This window comes from Gouania willdenowi, chromosome 3 (assembly GCF_900634775.1).
Source record: "Gouania willdenowi chromosome 3, fGouWil2.1, whole genome shotgun sequence".
Taxonomy (NCBI): Eukaryota; Metazoa; Chordata; class Actinopteri; order Blenniiformes; family Gobiesocidae; genus Gouania; species Gouania willdenowi.
The window spans coordinates 30,051,479-30,069,747 of record NC_041046.1 but is presented as its reverse complement, the minus strand read 5'-3'; the positions used below and the strand labels follow the sequence as shown (position 1 = coordinate 30,069,747).

Genomic DNA, 18,269 nt, shown 5'->3' with positions numbered 1-18,269 from the left:
GGTGGTGATAAACACGTGCCGACGGAAATGTGCTCCTGGACTCAGATCTACTTTGCCAGAGGCGGCTGTTTGAAAACCCTGCAGCAATACCTGTAAAGCAGAAATGCAGCTGCAGATGTCACCGGAAGCTTTTACTTTGGTAAGCAAACGTGAGAACTTCATTGGAGATCTGAATAGCTTGATTTGAAACAACAAAACCACAAAACCCTTTTTTAATTTTATTTACTGCTGGGTTTATTTATTCCTTTCATTCTCAAATTTCTCAAATCTTTCAATGTTGCCTTTGCTTTGCTGCCGACACAATCGGTTTAGAGCTTCAGACCAGAGGACAATTTGTCTGTCTGTCTGTGTGTGTGTGTATGAGTGTGTGTGTGTAGGTGTATGTGTGTAGGTGTGTGTGTGTGTGTACACTACATGGCAAAACTCAATGAAAATGTTCACGGGGGCATATCCTAACAGAATTTAGGTTCCGACACAGCAGTGCACGAAGATGTGAAGGTTATCTTGACATTCCAGCTGGTGATTGCAAACATTTAAATGTTTATATGGCTTCTCGAACTTGTATACAAATAGCCCTCTTGCCCCCACCCTCTTCAACACACATGCAGTCATGTCCATAAATATTTGGACAGTGTTCCAGTCTTTACAGTTTTCGTTATTTTTAGCTCTGCTTACTACGGCAAGAAACTTTATTTCATTGGAATTAAAGTGCAGACTTTGGGCTTTATTTTAAGAGTCAATACATCAATACAAGGTAAATGGTGTGAGAATCACAATGTTTTCTTTTCCTCCCAGGGGTTTCACTGTGTGGTCGTATACAAATTGTGTCAGGTGTGTATGGATGGACCTGTGCATTCATGATTTACATCCTCTGAGGTGTGTAGTTTGCGTGTTTGCAGACTGGAAATCTTTTACATTTTTTTATGCGGTGAAGGATAAATTCAAACAGATGTTAATTTAGTTTTAATTTTTTTAAAGAAGAAACTTGTGATGTGTATAGGAGGTGCTGCTTATAGGCAGCTGTGTGGGCACCTGTCTGACTGGAGAACTGATGAAGGGGAAGGGAGGGAGTTGGGGGATTTGTTGCTTGTAGGGAGAAACGTGCATCTTGAGGGATATTTATGGAAAGCTGCATGGTGTGTGCGTGCAAATATATGTGTGTACATGTCAGCTTGTTTGTGTAAATACTGCTGTCCACTCCCCCCACACCCCCGTCTTCATCTGAGGCACAGCGGCTTGATGTGACACTTTCTCCCTGGCTTTGGCGACAATATAGCTTCAGGATGAGAGGAAGAAAGTGGTGGGCAGAGATTCATTTTGCCTCAGGGACTTTAGCAAGCGATAACCCTGAGTGTGGATGACAAAAAAGATTGACATTTGCTTCCAACATATCACTCCGACGCTGTTGTTTCTGAGAGACTCGTACTGAACAAGCTGTAAAAGAGGAAGGCTGCTGAAGGCTCTGGTTCTTACGAGCCAGAAATTGTCCTCGCAGTGTTGTCTGGTACATGACATTCAAATAATAGGCAGTTTTCCTATATAGGTTTGTTTTTTTTAGCTGGCTTTAACAACACAAAAAGATGAAGCAATACTGTATCACAGCAATAAACTACCATTCATGTCCTCTTTTTTTTACGGCCTCAGTGAACAGATCTTTGATGAAATTCATCAGAAAGATATTTTTCTTTATATATTTACTTTTTATTTATTTTTAATTAGTTTATAAGTTTCACTCTTTCAGTATTATTATTGTATTTTAATATCTCTCTATAAAGGCAAGGAGTCTCTATCTGTCTGTGTGTGTGTTCCTCAAATATCTCTGCTGATCAGGATCAGACTGACCTGAGAGTTTCAACATGGCTGCTGCTTGGTTCAGTGGTGTGCAATGTCGGATTTGTTTGGACGCCCCACCCCCACGCCCCACCTCCTGAGTCGATGGACTCAGTGATGATGTCATCAGTCTTACTATGCAGTGATGATTTCATCAGTTCGAACATTAAAACATTGGAACATTGGTCCTACCTCTACAGTGATGATGTCATTAGTCTGACCTCCACGGTGATGATGTCATCAGTCCTAACACAACCTCATTTGGCCATCCATGAAAGAGTTACTTACCCTTCCACTTTTCTATAGCAAATGGGCACTGCACTAGTTATACAAATATTAAAACACTCCAATAGTTTAAATATTCCCCCCCAGTTATTGTTTAGTTAAATGTTCCACTGATGGTAAAATGAACAATTACCTGCCACACATATACTAGAAGAATCATTTGCATTTACATCATGGACATTGTTTTTTATTGTACTTTAGCTATTATTTGAATTTCAAATGCTACAACTCTACAAAAACACAAACTTTCATGCTTTTATTTTTCTTTATTAAATGCCAAAAGTTATATGTAATTGATCATATTTACATTTAAACACAATAAAGGTGGTATTTTCTAAATAATTAACTATTTTATCTTACGTTGTTCTTCGAACAAAGCTTTTTTTTTTTTTTTCCAAAATGTCTCCATGTAAAAAAAATCAAGTTGTTTGCACCTTTATTTTGGTGCACTTGGGTTAATAGTTTACGTATTATTCACTCATGGAAAGATTATAAGCATCCTATAACTCAGCATTGATGGATTGTAACCAGGATGCAAGTAGAGCTTCAAAATGCAAAAAGAAGAAACAGACAAGAAATTGAAAACTGTATTGAATCTCAGGCATGTTGTCATTATCTGATTCAAAGTTTAGCACCATTACATTAGAAGTTCTGTGTTTCTAATGGAAGTAAAACCACCCCATTCTGTGTCCTGAAGGAAACCACTGTTCAATCAGAATCAGAATCAGAAAAAAACTTTAATAATCCCCATAGGGCAATTAGAAAGGCAAAAAGCTGCATATAAAGAAAGCAAACTTGTATTTTTAAAATCAAGGTTACAGATATATTTTAAACTGCTTTGAATCTGTCAAGATTATTTATCTCTTTTTTGTGCGTCTGTGCTTGGGCCGCTCTTATGACTTATTGACCAGACATTTATTTAACCTATTTTTTAATGATTTATTGTTGTAACTGTTTATGCTGTTGAACACTTTTGTAGAGCTCACTAGACGTCTAATTTTAGCCTGTAATTTTTTTTAAGGTTACTGGAAATATTAAATAGTGTGGTATTTAGGTTTTTTTTAAAAAAACTGGTTGTATACTATGCTTTCTGATGAAATTGTTCCCATTGTAAAACTGGCAATAAAAACAGTTTGAGGCTCTGACCTGACCTCATGTAGAAAGCTGTCCAGAGATGCCCTCATCAGACATCTGATTAGATAGACACCATAGGTTAAACGATGATACTGAACAGTCGCGCACACCTCTGGGACCAAAGGCTTTGTGTTTATCTTTGTTTTGGCTGCTGAAATTTACCACTGACATTAAAGTCTGAAGATAAAGGAAAAGACAAACAAGCCAGAAGGCTGACCTCTTTCATCTGTGAGGACAGCGTGGCGGTTAAAGGACACAGAGTCTGAAAATAATGCGCAGATTAAAGCCATTACTCACTTTCTGGCCTGTTGTACATTATTCATCTAGGCATTGCGTGAGTGTGACCTTGATTTGGGATCCCTGGTAAACTCAGAAACACAGTCTGTAAACAATCAACAAGGTAGAGTGTCAGTTTTGTAGAAGCCATTTAAGACCACAGGTGTAAAGTGTGCTGTTATATCCTAGTTTAGTAGAAGTACTGTTACTTCATTGTAATTGTACTCAAGTACAAGTACAAGTAAGTCATACATAAAATACTCAAGTACAAGTAAAAAGTAGCTCAATTAAATAGTACTCAAAGTAAAAGTTACTCGTTACTTTCCCACATTTATTCTTGGTAATAAATCTTGCCACGGTTTCCTTGCATACAGTAAACATCTCACGTATAAACTTAAAAAGGAAGAGACCAAATCTTGCACAATTGGAACTTCATTTATTTTCCATGAAGGCATCTGTATAAAATAAAAGGTTTGTCAAAATGTACAATTGTTTTTTTTTTTTTTTTTTTTTTTTTTTTAAATAAAATGACACTAATGAATTCAATTCAAAATAAAGAGATATTCTCAGGCTCTAAGTATAGATACATTTATGAACTCTAAAACTGAGAAAATAAACAGCATTCAATGCTGTTTTGGTGCCGCGCATTACATTTAATCTGATTGGATGCATTTGATTGTTGTCTGGTCATTTCATTTTTTGTATTTTCCCAATGTCCGTTGATCATTTTAAAACAACAAATAATTATTTACTCAAATGTAATTAATTACTTTACTTCTTTTAAAATGACTTAAGTACAAGTAAAATGACTGATTTCGGAATATACTCAAAAAAGTACCCATAAAAGCAACTAAATTACAGTAACGTGAGTAATCTGTTACTTTCACCATGGTACATCAGTGAAGTACATTGAGCTCAGGCAGAGAATTTGGTTGTGGAGGTAAGAGGTTATCTTTAATTGGGAAAATGGCGACATTAGTTCCCAATGCAATATTATAAACTCTGTCTAAACCAAATGAATATCAAATGTAGTGAAATGTTCATTTTAAAAAGCTCAAGTTTTTTTTTTTTAAATACTAAATTAGTATGAAGCAAATACAGTATCTTTACATAGCTCAGGCTTTTGAAATGTTCAACAATAAAGATCAAGCAGTCCCAAACAGTAACAATAAATTAATAAATAAATATGTTTAGATCGTCATTCTATCCGCAGTATTGGATCAAGACCGATTTGTCCAGGTCAGTTCAGCAGATTGTTTTTTAAATAACAGATTTAAATAAATGTAGCTGTTAGCAACATGCCAGAATTAGGTGGATAACAATCCTGCGACTGCAGAAACACTTAAAACACTGTCATCTTAATAATATAATTCTAATAACGCCTTTGTTAAATCCTTAATTCACCCACTGCTGCCACATTAGCTGATGGGAAACCTAAATAAAGAGTGACATTAGCAAAATGAGGTCTGCTATATTCACACATCTAATTGCTTCCCCTTCAAATGTGGATACGTTACTGTCACTTGACATCAGTTTTGAGACGACGATTAAAAGTAGAAACCGAGCTAGCACCCCCTAGGTTTCGCACCCTTATTGTGTTATTGTATTTATGCGCGTCAAAAGTGCTTGTGTACAAAGACGTGTGGGCAAGAGTGCCTCAGTACAAACGTCTCTGTGTATGTGTGTGTTTGTGTGTATGTTCATAGACAAGACTTCCCCTGCGAGTGTATGTTGGTGCATTTAACTGTCTGTGTGTGTGTCTGCATCTTTTTGTTCAATGTGAGGTGATCACTTATCTGTTTTTATGTGTCGGTGTCAGCTCAGTCACTGTTAGTCTGTAGTCCTCGTCTGTTTAGTAGGACGAATGGTTTCCCAGCAAGGTTGATAAAAGAAAATTAATGTCAATCCAATGATAAATGCTTTAGTCAATTATGCATTCACACGATTACATTTTATATGCATGCTTTTTCCTGACGTTAATCCTATTGACGTTATATTAAAGGGATGTCCAACTCGTTGTAGTTCAGGGGCCACATTGGAGCCCAACCAATATGGGATTCTTAGGGCCAATGCCTATTGGGGTTTTTAAAAAGCCGATATCCACATACACACATTATATACTTTACATGAACACAAATTCTTGAAATAGCAAAATACAATTCAAGACAAAGAAGCACACTAGTCAGAACAGTCAGAACACTAAAGTTTAATTAGTAACACTGTCAACAAAAGGACTGTAATGCCACTGATGAATAAGAAAAGGCAAACAGTAAGCATGGATGAATAAAAAAAAAAAGCGAGATATACAATAACTGTGCACTTCTCTCAGTGTTGTCATTTTGTAATTATTACTGCTGATTCAAAAGTGGCAGCTTATAATGTAGAAAGGAAAGCACAGAGTTACAAAATCTCCACGCGGCAAAAAAGTGAATGCATCAGTTGCATATTAAACCATCAATAATCAATATTTCCAGTATACTACAGTGCAGTGCTTTCAATAACAATAATTTGAAATGAAAATGTTTGGGGTTTTATTTAAATGCTTTTATTTAAGTGACTCACCATGCATTATTAGTCAATTAGTCAGTGTTCTCTGATAAAGGAGTTTTGGGGGTAGGGGTCTGAATCCCCAGAGCCTCCCCCTCCTATCTGAGTCAGATCTCCCTAATTAGAAGCAGAGCTTCTTACAGGAAACAAATCTTCATGTCTGATGACATCACCACTAAATCCATGCATGAGATGGGGGTGGGGTGGGGGGGCTCAGTGCTTGGATTTGCACTTTATTTTTCAGGACCCAAACAAATCACTGGTAAAAGCACCGTGTGATGAGTGGAGTGTCTTTGGAGAGGATAGTGTGACTAGGTGGCTGGAGCTGACCCCTGACCTCCCAGATTCAATTCAATTCAACTGTATTTATATAGCGCAAATTACAGCAAAGTCATATCAAAGCGCGATCAAAATATAAAATTGATAATAAGAAGGAAAAAACCCAACAACATCCACATGAACAAGCTTTAAGTGACAGTGGGAAGAAACAACTCCCTTTTAACAGGCTGAAATGTCCAGTAGAACCAGGTTCAGAGGTGGCAGCCATCTGCTTCTACTGGTTGGGGTTAGTGGACAGGAGGAAGAACAGAATAGGATAGAGAGATAGACCATAATAGAATCCCAGACTAGTTGAGCTGTGAACCACAGATCAGGAACTCTCAACTCCAGCTTCCAGACACCTGAAACAGAAAGAGAGAGAAGTTCGAGGAGAAGGCACTGACTGCAGAAAAACATGATACAAGAATACAGTGGAATGAGAATGAATGTTTGGTGGACATCAGTGTAAATGGTGTGCAAGCAGTGTGAGCAATGTGATTGAAGCAGGTTGTTTTCAGTCATATTAGTGACTGTGAATATTGTATCATAAATGAGGTGTAATTAAAGAAACATCCTACACTAACAAATAATTGTCAAATGTGTCCTTCACGAGGCAGGAGTGATATGTGAGTAGTGTGGGTGTTACTGTGTGTCAGCAATTTTCTATATTAATGCCTATTTGTCAGTGCTGTCATGTGTTTCCTTTATATCACAGAGTAGTGTCTGGACTTGTATTGGACCCCTTCAAACACCTCTATCATGAGCTTCTTTTCTTAAAGCATCAAGTTGAAACGTCACCAGATCTAAAGCAGTAACAACTGGCAGAGCTAGTATTTTGGATGAGTTTGAAAGTCTTGGAACAAGAAAGGGGATAAATAATAACAGCCCTATGGAGACAAGCATAAGCTTCGTATTCTTAGGAAAGTGGGGCTTTCATCTTTCTATGGCAGTAATGGTCTTAATGAGTCTGCAGTTTTATGTTTAGGTCAACAGGCTTGAGGACTACACATGAAAGGCTCCAGTCAGACTAGAGTGACTGGGATCTTACTGGAATATGGTCTCTGTCTTTTCTCCTTTCTTCTCCCTTCTTTTTCCTTTCCCTCTTATTCTGTCCTGATAAAGTTAATGGGAGGACTATGTAGCTTCCTGTGACAGTAAACCATGGTAAAAATGGCTGTCAATGTTTTGCCATCCCTCCTCATTTCTGCCCCCATCTGAGGCCCCTAGGGTTTGGGAAGTGGAGCATTATTTTTCCTGTTCCAACGCCACAAGCCAGTCCCTTTGCAGCTGTTGCGTGCTTTACAACTGTATTTACAGGCACTTCATCTACAGGTCTCACTCTGCCACCACCGGATCTCTCATCTTTCACATTTCATAAATATGCTGTTTATTTTTCTTCCTCTTGTTGCCAAGATTTGTATTCATGGATTTTCAACAGTTATTCTTCCTACGTGTTGAGCCTTCACTTTGCCTCCCTAATGACTTCTAATTTGCGTGTGAGCCGTGTGTGGGAGCAGGTAAAATGTGTTGCCAGATGGTTGTGTTCTTACAAAAGCCATATTTCAACCCCACTGCCTCTAGACACGTTGAATCATCACAAAAACAAAAAGATTAGACGCTCTAGCTTCTTAGGCACTCATTTGATCGCCTTTGAGTTCTACATATTAATGAAATCCTGCCTCTAATTATGATCATTCAGTTCTGGTTTGTTGGGGTTCCCCCGGCAGAAAATCTGCATTTTTTTTTTTTAATGCCTGGAATTAAATGTTTCTCTTCTTCCTCTCTAAATCCACCACACATTTGTTTTCCATCCCACCCACTTCCCTTTATCTTTTCTTCACCCTCCTCACCATTGCCTCCCTTCCCCCTCGTCCCTTTCCTCTTTCCATCAGCACTGAGAGGCTTAAGGGAAGGCTGTACCATGGGAGCCACTCCCTTCGCCCATTCACCCCTTCCCATTGCCTGCGATGGTACAATCCTACTTTGCATAAGTTCTCTCTGAGTGGTTGGTGCGTGGAGGCCAGCACTGAAAGAATTATTAGTCCCCCTTGAACGGATTGGATGTATGTGTAGAGACAGAGCCAGTGTGCCGCCATAGAGTTTGTTTATTACAAAACTTGTTAAAGCTATAATGTATTGTGCGTACCCTGTCCCTGGAATGGGCAGTAACTCTTTAATGTATTACTACAACGGGAAATCGGTGAGTACTCCTCTTTGGTAATGTTTGTATCTGAGACAGAGAAGTATACATGTGTGTCCGTCTCACTAAGTACTGTATGTGTCTGTGTCCATCCATTTCACTTGATGTTTGTCTACTCTTATTTTGGTTGACACCTCTGTGGCTGAACTGCATGCTGTCAAATTTTCCATTACATAGAGCTAGGACAAAACGTTTCAAGTAATGCAGTTCAAGTGTCTCAGCAGTGGTATAAACTTTTTTTTGTATTCTTTGTCTTATTTTGAAAAGTCATGCCCCCTCAAATCACATTGCTGTTGCACAGAGTGAAACAGTGGGCACAGGATTGTTTTTTTTTTTTGCAGTCTTGAATTTATTTTTACTGGCTAGTTGCTTCAGACTGGATTGAAATAATAACAAGTGTGAGTCTGGGAATGATTAAGGGAAAGAGACTGCCTGTTGAGGTTAGACTTTCCTGTTTGCAGATTGAGCTCCGAGCACCAGTATTGCTCTTATTCCATCTGTTTTTAATCACTTTGGCATTTTTGACGCCACTGGAAGCCTAATGTGATTTCTGAACTTCTCGGTAATCACCTCTTTGATTTTTTTTATTTTTTTTTTTTATTTACCTCTAAGTACGTTTTATCTTTGGGTATTTTTGTTATTACTTGTGTATCGTCTGTCAGCCATGTGTGGTCGTGTGTGTTTGCTCCTCATCATGTATGAGGCAGTAGTTGAACAAATTACTGCTGATTTTCAGGGAACTTTCAGGTAAAATGACGTGCTTGAGCTTGGAATTAAAACCATTTTTATTTGGAAAACTGTCTTTTAGGTGCATGTACGAATGTGCTTAATGGCTCTGTGATGCAGTGATTCACCCACCTGTCACTGCCCATGCTTTTCTCTTTTTATTGATAGTCTGAGGGAAAACGTGCACGTTATATTGTCCCCAAAAGGTTATCTTACTCACATTCATGTTTTAACTTTTCTCACGAGCCATTACAGCATTTCCCTTTTGATCTCCCTGCACAAAAGATGACTTTGATCTTCTCCATAATAAGTATTAACAGACTGTTACAATTGGTGACTAGGAGAAAATTGACGACATGTGGACAGAACACTCAGACTTAATGATCAAAAGCATTGGTTGAACAACAAGCGCCATGCATTTTCCCGCAGCTTTCTTTTGTTTTCTTTTCTGTCTTTCTTTTTTTCTTTCTTTTTTATAACTTTAGTTTTTGATTCAATGTGATCCATAATTTTTCTGTTATATGCAGAGCTGCAGAGCCTGCTCACCATCTGCAGCTCTGGGAGAATTTAAAGTGGGCACATTACCAATACAGATGGAGCAGCTTACTGATCATCCTTAACTTGTTTACGAGTAAAAATATATCACAAGTGAAGGCCTGGCAGCAAACGTTAATGTATATATATTTTTTCTTTTAGCTTGACTTCACGGTAAGCTTCAACCCAAAGTGAAAAATAAATCGGATAAAAAAGGACAAACAACCATAAAGCGAAATGCTTGGTTTAACTGTGCAAGCTTAATGTTGTCTATGTGGTGCAACAAGTTATTTGGTGTTCTGCACTACAGTGTGGTGCATGTGCCACAAACGCCTCTGTGACCTGGCCATTTATAGCTGGGTCCTGTGTTTGAATAGCAGATTGTGTACATTTTGAAGTGCACATGCATTGTTTTTAATCTTTCAATGTAAGTTGTATTAATGAGTAAACTCATTTTGGTGTCCCATTAAAGACTAAAGGGCAGCTTTATTTGGCTGTGTTGATCTAAAATATGGAAACATTTCTTCTACAGTGTATGATAAATTAGTTGCAGCTTTTCCAACCTGATGCTACCGACATTTTCACTTGTCATAGTGCATGTGTTTGTATAACAAACGCAATTGATTGCAATTTCTAAACAACGTATTAGAATAGTTTGGTTTTACATTCATAATAAAATAACTGGACTTAGTTAATCTACGAGTATTTGCATTTTCATATCAATATTCCACCTTATTTGACCGATTTGAACTGAAAACTTAAAAACCACAGTCAATAATTTTTAAGTTCCGGTAGTTTACGTCAACTTCAACCCAAGGCCAGGATGACTAAAACTATGCAGTACTATGAATTGTAAATAATTTGTATTGATGGTATATTATTTTATTGTGTGTGTAGCTAATGTTTTTGCTAAGTGCTGTGTGTTAGGTTCATAATTATATACTTTTCTTTATGTATTTGTGTCTGTAAGGATCTAGTCTGCTAATTAACTCTAGACTATAAAACCTATGTAGTCATGATCTTTTTGTAACAAGCATGGCAATATTTCTAAACATTTAAACTTATTTAAAATGCTATTAAAGACTAAAGTTGATTTGAAACAACAACAAAAAAATAGAAAAAAACCCAACTAATTTCAACCAATCAGTGGCTAATTCCAAGGTCAGGGGGCAGGCTAGTGTGAAGGGGCGGGACATGAAGCTAAATGAGAAGTAATTTCTTTGTGGCAGAAATACTAATACTGTACCAGGACAATCATTTGAGGAGAAAAATTTGTTTAAGATTTTGTAAAAAAAAAAATAAGATGAAAAAAAAATAAAAAATTGAGTGAAACTAAACTCTGGTGACAAAAGTAAGAAACAAATTAAATGCGGTTTTTGACAGTAGACCAAAACTAGGATTTAATTTAACTTTATTGTCAAAATTAACACAGCTCACGCCTTCTTAGCAGATTTTGTTAATATTTCTCCATATGCAAATCAAACTGACTTAGTCGAAACATTTATGTTCACTTTGACTCATACTCTTTTAAGTTTTATTTAAAAAAAAAAAAAAAAAAGTACCTTCATTTACTTAAGTTAAAACCCAAAGAGATGATGATGATCTCCCAGGAAGTTTGAAAAAGTAATTTAACAAATTAAAATTGTAATATATTTGTTTTTGAAATGACGTACTGCAGTGCAGGAGTACCAGGCTTTATGGGAAAAAAAACATTCTTTTTAGATTTGTTTAAATTTTTCACTTTGAACTTTTGGCAAACAGCCTGGTTTATTTTTTCTTCCCATATAAACTATAGCTTCATATCTTTCTGAAATACTTTTTTTGAGCATTTTATTTGAATCGTAGCAGTAAAGTCATTTGTTAACTCATTGTTTCAATATGTTTCGATATGATTTTTTTCTTAAAAGATATATTAATCACAACAGTTAATTTAGATGAACCAATGCTTTGAATGTGAGATTTGGTTCTTAATAGAATCTGTATTTACGTGTTATTGGCAACAATTCAAATAAGCATGTAGGTCTGGGTTGGTGTGCCAATCTACGTGAGTGACAGCTTTTAATTAATGGCCTTGTAAATGGAAACCCAGGCAGGCCTTTTCTTCCATAGGAGGTACCCAGTGTTTAGAATGGTTTATTAATGCTTTGACTGGTTAGCCCTGGGTAAAAAGGACAATTACCATTATCCGTTGCCATATGCTGCCCATTGAACATCTGACAGAAGCAAAAAAGACAAAGCTGAGGCTCCTGTGCGAGCTAACCTGAGATCTCCATGGAGGTACTTTCAACTGTGGTCACATGTGTAAGCCAGAGGACCCATGAGAGCTCCACCCCTCCCATTAGGCTTTAATTACACATCCAGACAACAGAACATCGTGCTCAGTCAGCAAACCTCAAAAGAACCCAAATCCCACTTAAGGTACCCGCTGCCTTGGAATTGAATTTGTGTGTATAAGTGAGTGTTTTAATTGAATTTATTGGTTTTTGAGGCTATAATCAGCACCTCGTCATAAAACAACTCCACAAGGAAAATATAACCGGTTGTATATTCACACACATTTGAAACCCAATTGGAGACGTGAGCTCTAAACATGCGACTGAAATAAGGCCCTTTAAGTGGGATTTATCTTTCTGAGCAGAGGACACAAGCTGGAAGAGTACAGGTGTAATGGAGCTTGAAGGCCTGGATCTGGTTAACTCCATGTGTTGGTGGAGTCAGGCAGTGCTTGTCTGTAGGAGGGAAAACGCGTCCAAACCTTTTCTTCCTCTTCCTTTCCGTGTGCTCTCTCTTTCTCCCTCGCCGTCTCTCCCTCCATCTGGAGTGGATGAAGTCAGAGGCCACATCACTGGTGTTTGGCCTCCAGCCTCTTTGATCTACCGCCCCTGCTTGGCACTGACAGCTGAACAAAAGCAAACCTATTGTGGCTCTGTTTTCTATCAGCAGCTTTCAGGTACAAAAATAAAGAAGGAAATGCAGGCTTTTTTTTATCCAATTATTTGATTTTTGCCTTTTTTGGGAAGGCTGTTAATTGCCAGACATTTAGTCAATGCCTCTAAGTGGGTGTCATTATATTTCCATTAGTGGTGGAGTTAAACTGGAATGCAAATAATCCTAATAATCCACTGCCACCTTCATGAGCTCGATTGCTTGTTAGTCATTAAAGTGTGTATTCTGGTGTTGTTTCGGGACCTGGCAAATATTTTTTTGTTCTTTATTTGTGATATAAGGTTTCATTGAATGGTTGGGTTTTTGTAGATTTGTCTTGTAATAGCCTAATAAAGAATACACCTAGACCACCAAGAACAACAATCATCCTTTCATTTTCAACATTCAAAAAAAAAAAAAAAACTAGTTCTATAATTGACAGAGTGCTTTGCTGTGTGCTGTCCCTGCAGGTGTATGCACCATCTCCCAACTCAGAAGATTTTAACAGGGATTCACCTTCATACTCCTCTCCGAAGCCATCCAGCAGTATGTTTGCAAGCACTTTCTTTGGTAAGTTTAAAGTTTCCTTTGTTTAGATTTTGCACAAATGATTTGAATATGTTTATAAAATTAAGATAGTAATTTTATGACACAGAAACATTGCGGAGTCCAGTGGTTCCCGAACTTTTTCCTGTTTGAATAATGACAAATTTTCAGGGGCCCCCCATTGCAAAAAATTTAACAGATTGGGTAAAAGAATTGTGATTATTCTTCAAAACTGATAAAAAACAACATAAATTGTGTAATCATATTTTAGAACAGTAATGATAAAGTTTTTTCAAGGCCACTCTTGTGCTTCTCCGCCATCATGACAGGGTGCACCCCGAGGTTGGGAACCATTGGCGTAGTTTGTGTTTTGGTGTGAGTGATTTCCAGACAAAGATAAGACCACTTGTTGGTATTAGCGTCAGTGTTTTCTCACCTGTGTGGAAGACAGGGATTGTGTTACAGTCAAACCTTAGATTGTCATGCTGTAGGCCGACTTGGATGCTAGCTGCTCAGTGCCTTCAATTTCTGATCAGTGGACACTAACGTATCCTCTTGATTTTTTCATCAGATGGCACCCACAGTTCATCTGACCCATGGAATTCCTCCAATGGGATCAGTCAGCCTGGTTATGGGGGAATGCTGGCAGGATCGTCATCTCACATGCCACAGAGTGGAACCTACAACAACCTGCATTCACACGAACGTTTGGTAAGCAGCTCCTGGGAGGAAAACGTTTTTCGTTAGGTTGATTTTTTTTTTTCTTTTTTAGCCACATGTTTCCCTGCACAAGAAAACCAATGTGGATTGTTTGGAGTACTCCCTTCGCATTCCCATACATGCATTTGTCTTAAGTTGTTTTCTGGGATCTATCAGTGAAGACACTGCTGGCCCTCTTAGTCTCAATGTTTGATGTGGTCTCGGCCCCCCTGCCTGGTTCAGCTGGCAGGAGATCACAGGGAGTTTGTAGATGCTGCCGACTCGCTCTTCATCTTTCCCACCTTCGAGTATATTTTGCTCAATCCCTGCATGGAAGATCGATGCGGTGAATAATTGTGTGGCACTAACTTATAAAAGGCTTCTCTGTTTTTCTCCTCCAGAATTACCCTGCGCACTCCGTTTCTCCCGACATCAATGCCAGTCTTCCTCCCATGTCGAGCTTTCACCGAAGTAACACCAGCACTTCACCATTTGTCACTGCAACACACACCCCGTCCGTCAACTCAGCCGATGGGGTCATGGGTATGTTTGTCTTTACAGTTGTTCTACCTTCTTTGTATGACTACCCCCCCCCACCCCTTGGTCTAATCTTTGCTGAACATCCACCCTGTAAAGGTAGTAAATCATGCATTTGGACAGCTGCTTCGTCAACTGCAATCACCTTTTATTTGTCTGAGTTTGCAATTACAAAAGTTGCCTCTGTGTGTTTTTTTTTTTTTTCTCAGCTGCTGCAAATCGAGGAAACGCCGGCGGAGGCTCACAGACGGGAGATGCACTGGGAAAGGCTTTAGCCTCGGTGAGATACAGCTCCATCATTTGACTGTGCATCCATCATTTAGAAAACAAAATCCAGTTGTATTGAAGCTGGGATCACTTAAACTTCTGATTTAAAGTTATATTTACGTCAAAAATATGGCTTTAATATTTTAAAGGAAATATAAGCATTTCTGTTCCAGGTCCACCTAATGCCAGGATGTGAAATTATATTTTTCACTTCTTTGATAACACTTAATGATATTCTGCAATCTGTAACCTAAAACAATGCAAGCTGCTGAATACAATAGTAATAATAAAAGGTTAGCAAACATGTTTGTATTCAAAAGAAAAAGCAAGTTTAATTGTACTTTGGGATAAAACTTATGTAATGTCATATCTAATGGTTCAATCCTCACATTATTTAGAGAATGAGTGAAGTGTAAAAGAAAACACACAAAGTGTAATGACAGCCAGATGCAAAGAATTGTTTATGTGTGTAAATAAATACTATAAGTGAAATAAATAGCTCAAAGTATCTCTTTGGAAAACCATCTCTCCTCCTGTTCTTGTTTACCAATCAATACGTGTAAAGCCTAAATTCTGCTTTTTATTGAACAGGCTGGTTGAACTGTCTTGTGATTGAGTTTCACATGTTTGTGTCTATAGACATGGTGTAATCACAGATTTATAGCAATGTTCTAATTTTACACAGCCCATGCTGTTCCTTAATGAGGAATGATTCTGCCAAGTGTAACTCCCAAATATGAGAGTTCAGGCATGGTATTAACAAATTAACTTCTTTATATTTGCAGACCTAATTCTATTAGCATGACAAAGCTGGAGTGAAACGGACACGTTTGGACTAGGGTGGGGGTTGGTGGAGGAGGCAGGGGACGCAGGAGAGATTATTCTGCTGTGGCTCAACTCCATGGGCCCCCCTTTGTTGGGCTTTTGTTCACCGCCCTTTTAAATTGGCAGTGCTTATTGGCCCCATGCCGCCTGAGGGAGCATAATTGATGACGAGGCGGGGCTTCATTTCAGTAAAATGAGTCATGTTTCACCTTGAAGACAGCATCAGTAGCTGCAGTGTGAAAATATTAGATATTTTGGGGTGAGAAGTCAGGTTCATGGGCAGCTTGCTATTTAAAAACTAAGAAACATTTATAGATTTTCAGCTTATTGGAGCCTGACCCGAGGATAACCGCATTTAATCCTTCTTAGGGTTTGACTAAATTGCATGTGTGAAAAGGAAAATGTTGCACAGATACAAGCTTTCTGAGAATTGCAAGAACATAAATGTGAAAATGTTGTCCTTAAGACCTCAACGATTCGCCTTCTCTGGTGACACACTTCATTGAAAACTCCATCCTGATTCGCCGAGTTGATTGAAAACTAAAGAGCTCAGAGATCAAGATTGAAAAAGAGATTATTAATACTGAGTGCTTTCTAACATCCCTGAAGAAGTCAAATGGCTTCCTGTAAAATCAGTGTGATCCTAATTTAGGAGAGAAACCTCTATGAATCAGCTGTGTTTTCTCTGTGTTAATTAGACGGGATCCACCATGTAATACCTTGACATGTTCCATCATGGCACGAATACCCTCTTAATAAGGAATGGAAATCAGGAATGTGTTCATTGCTTAATCCAGCATTTGTTTAAACAAATGAAATCCCTGTGGAAGGTCTGAAGACGTAATCTTTTCGTTCCTTTGTGATTGACTAAAACTCACTGACCATAATAGAACCTACCAGAGGACGCAAAGCCACAATACAGCTCTCCTGATTTGTGCTTTGTTGTAGCTAAAATCCCAATTTAATATAGAGATAACCTTTTGTCTCATAGTATCAAGTAGGGGTGTTGGAAAAAATTGATTCGGCAATGTTACGTTGAGCCATCGATATCGATTTTTGATTTTATTTTATTTTTTTATTTTTACTTTTATTTAACTTGGAAAGTCTTTTCCACGGCAGGAAAAATTGTAACTGCACAAAGAAGTGCTCTGAAACCTGAGCATGTTGGCCAGCTTGTATTTTTTTTTTTAAATCTAAAAAGAAAGTACTAACTTTCTGCATTTATTTGTTCTAGGCATATACCTCAGTTAAGTTGCACTAAAGTCAAAGTTGGTTTAAAAGCCACAGGCAGATTATATGTTATTTTTTTTATTTGAAGTTGTTGGCACATGGCATGTTAAAGCCAATGTTTTGAGTGTAAAATATGCCAATAAAATACATTTCATACATAATTGTTCTCATGAAGGTGTACACATTTACAGATTAGTTGTTAAGTCATATATATATATATATATATAATAATTGCAATAATCGCCTTATACTTCAATATTGGGATATATTGTATTGTGGAGTATCGTGACCTATGTATCGAGATACGAATCGTATCGCCAGATGCCTGTCAATACACACCCCTAGTATCAAGGTAGAGTTGTTGGTCTTTCTTTACAGTCCATAGAGTAAATTTAAAATAAGATAGGAGAATAATGTAGGTTGCTGAGTGTTGTGATAGGTACAGTCACTCCTGTCCATTCCTGTGAAGTTTGCATGTTGTTTCTGGAGCGTTGTTTCTGCTGATGCTGATACTGAATCTGAACTTTGTATTCGCTCTCTGTTGGTGTCCCCCAGATTTATTCACCGGACCACACTAGCAGTAGCTTTCCATCCAATCCGTCAACACCAGTGGGCTCTCCTTCACCTCTGACAGCTACAGCAGGAGCTGGCTCAGCAGGCACGGTGGTGACCGCTGCTGGGACCCCGTCTGGAAGACCAGGTAGAGCACCTATATTTACATTTTAATCTCGAACACAGCGTTTCAACACTGACTATAAGATTTGAAAAGAAACTATGTGTATTACCATGTTGTAAACATCAATAGATACTGTTATAGGACCAGCAATGAGGTTGTATTTAAAGTTAGACTTGGACTTGGAATATCTTTATGTGGCTTTTATTAATGGGAGAAATCTGCACGTTGTGCAACCTTAAAGCTGCTATCCGGAGTTTCTGAGAAATGCCTCGATGTCTCGCCCTAAACAGCCTCACTTCCTCCCACTGCCTCTCCCAATCTATCAGAAGCCACGCCTCTACTTTTCTGCATGCGTGTCGCGGAACATAATAAGTTTGCATTGATATAAGTGTATGGGTCAGGTAAGAGCCAAAATCATATTTACCTGTTTGCTGTTGTGACGCACAGCCTTGTTTCCATGCACACTTCTTCACTTTGATTGACAGTCTCAAAAACAGGAAGTCGAAGCTGATTGGCTGGGTGCACTCGGCGATCGTTTTCCATTTGTATAGGGGTCTATAGGACAAAGGATATATATGAATGACCACCGGCAGTAGACCATAGTAAAAGACTAGTTAGGTATTTTTTTGCATTTTAAAAGAATGATATATAAACATAGATTTCTCAGAAACTCTGGATATCAGCTTTAATGGTTAACTAAAGACAAGGCAAGCA

At 38.1% G+C, this 18,269-nt stretch overlaps 1 protein-coding gene across 6 annotated transcripts in view; it reads left to right on the top strand.

The window, feature by feature from the left end:
- tcf12 (transcription factor 12) overlaps positions 1–18,269 on the top strand; it is an 81,135-nt gene that overhangs the window by 46,766 nt on the left and 16,100 nt on the right. For 5 of the 6 annotated variants that reach the window (XM_028443191.1, XM_028443196.1, XM_028443190.1 and 2 more), the window contains exons 9-13: positions 13,246–13,345; positions 13,893–14,032; positions 14,422–14,563; positions 14,767–14,837; positions 17,435–17,579. In XM_028443191.1, the coding sequence (XP_028298992.1) occupies positions 13,246–13,345; positions 13,893–14,032; positions 14,422–14,563; positions 14,767–14,837; positions 17,435–17,579 (598 nt within the window). Of the gene's footprint in view, positions 1–8,372; positions 8,591–13,245; positions 13,346–13,892; positions 14,033–14,421; positions 14,564–14,766; positions 14,838–17,434; positions 17,580–18,269 lie in introns of those variants that run through there. The other variant, XM_028443195.1, reaches the window with a different exon arrangement.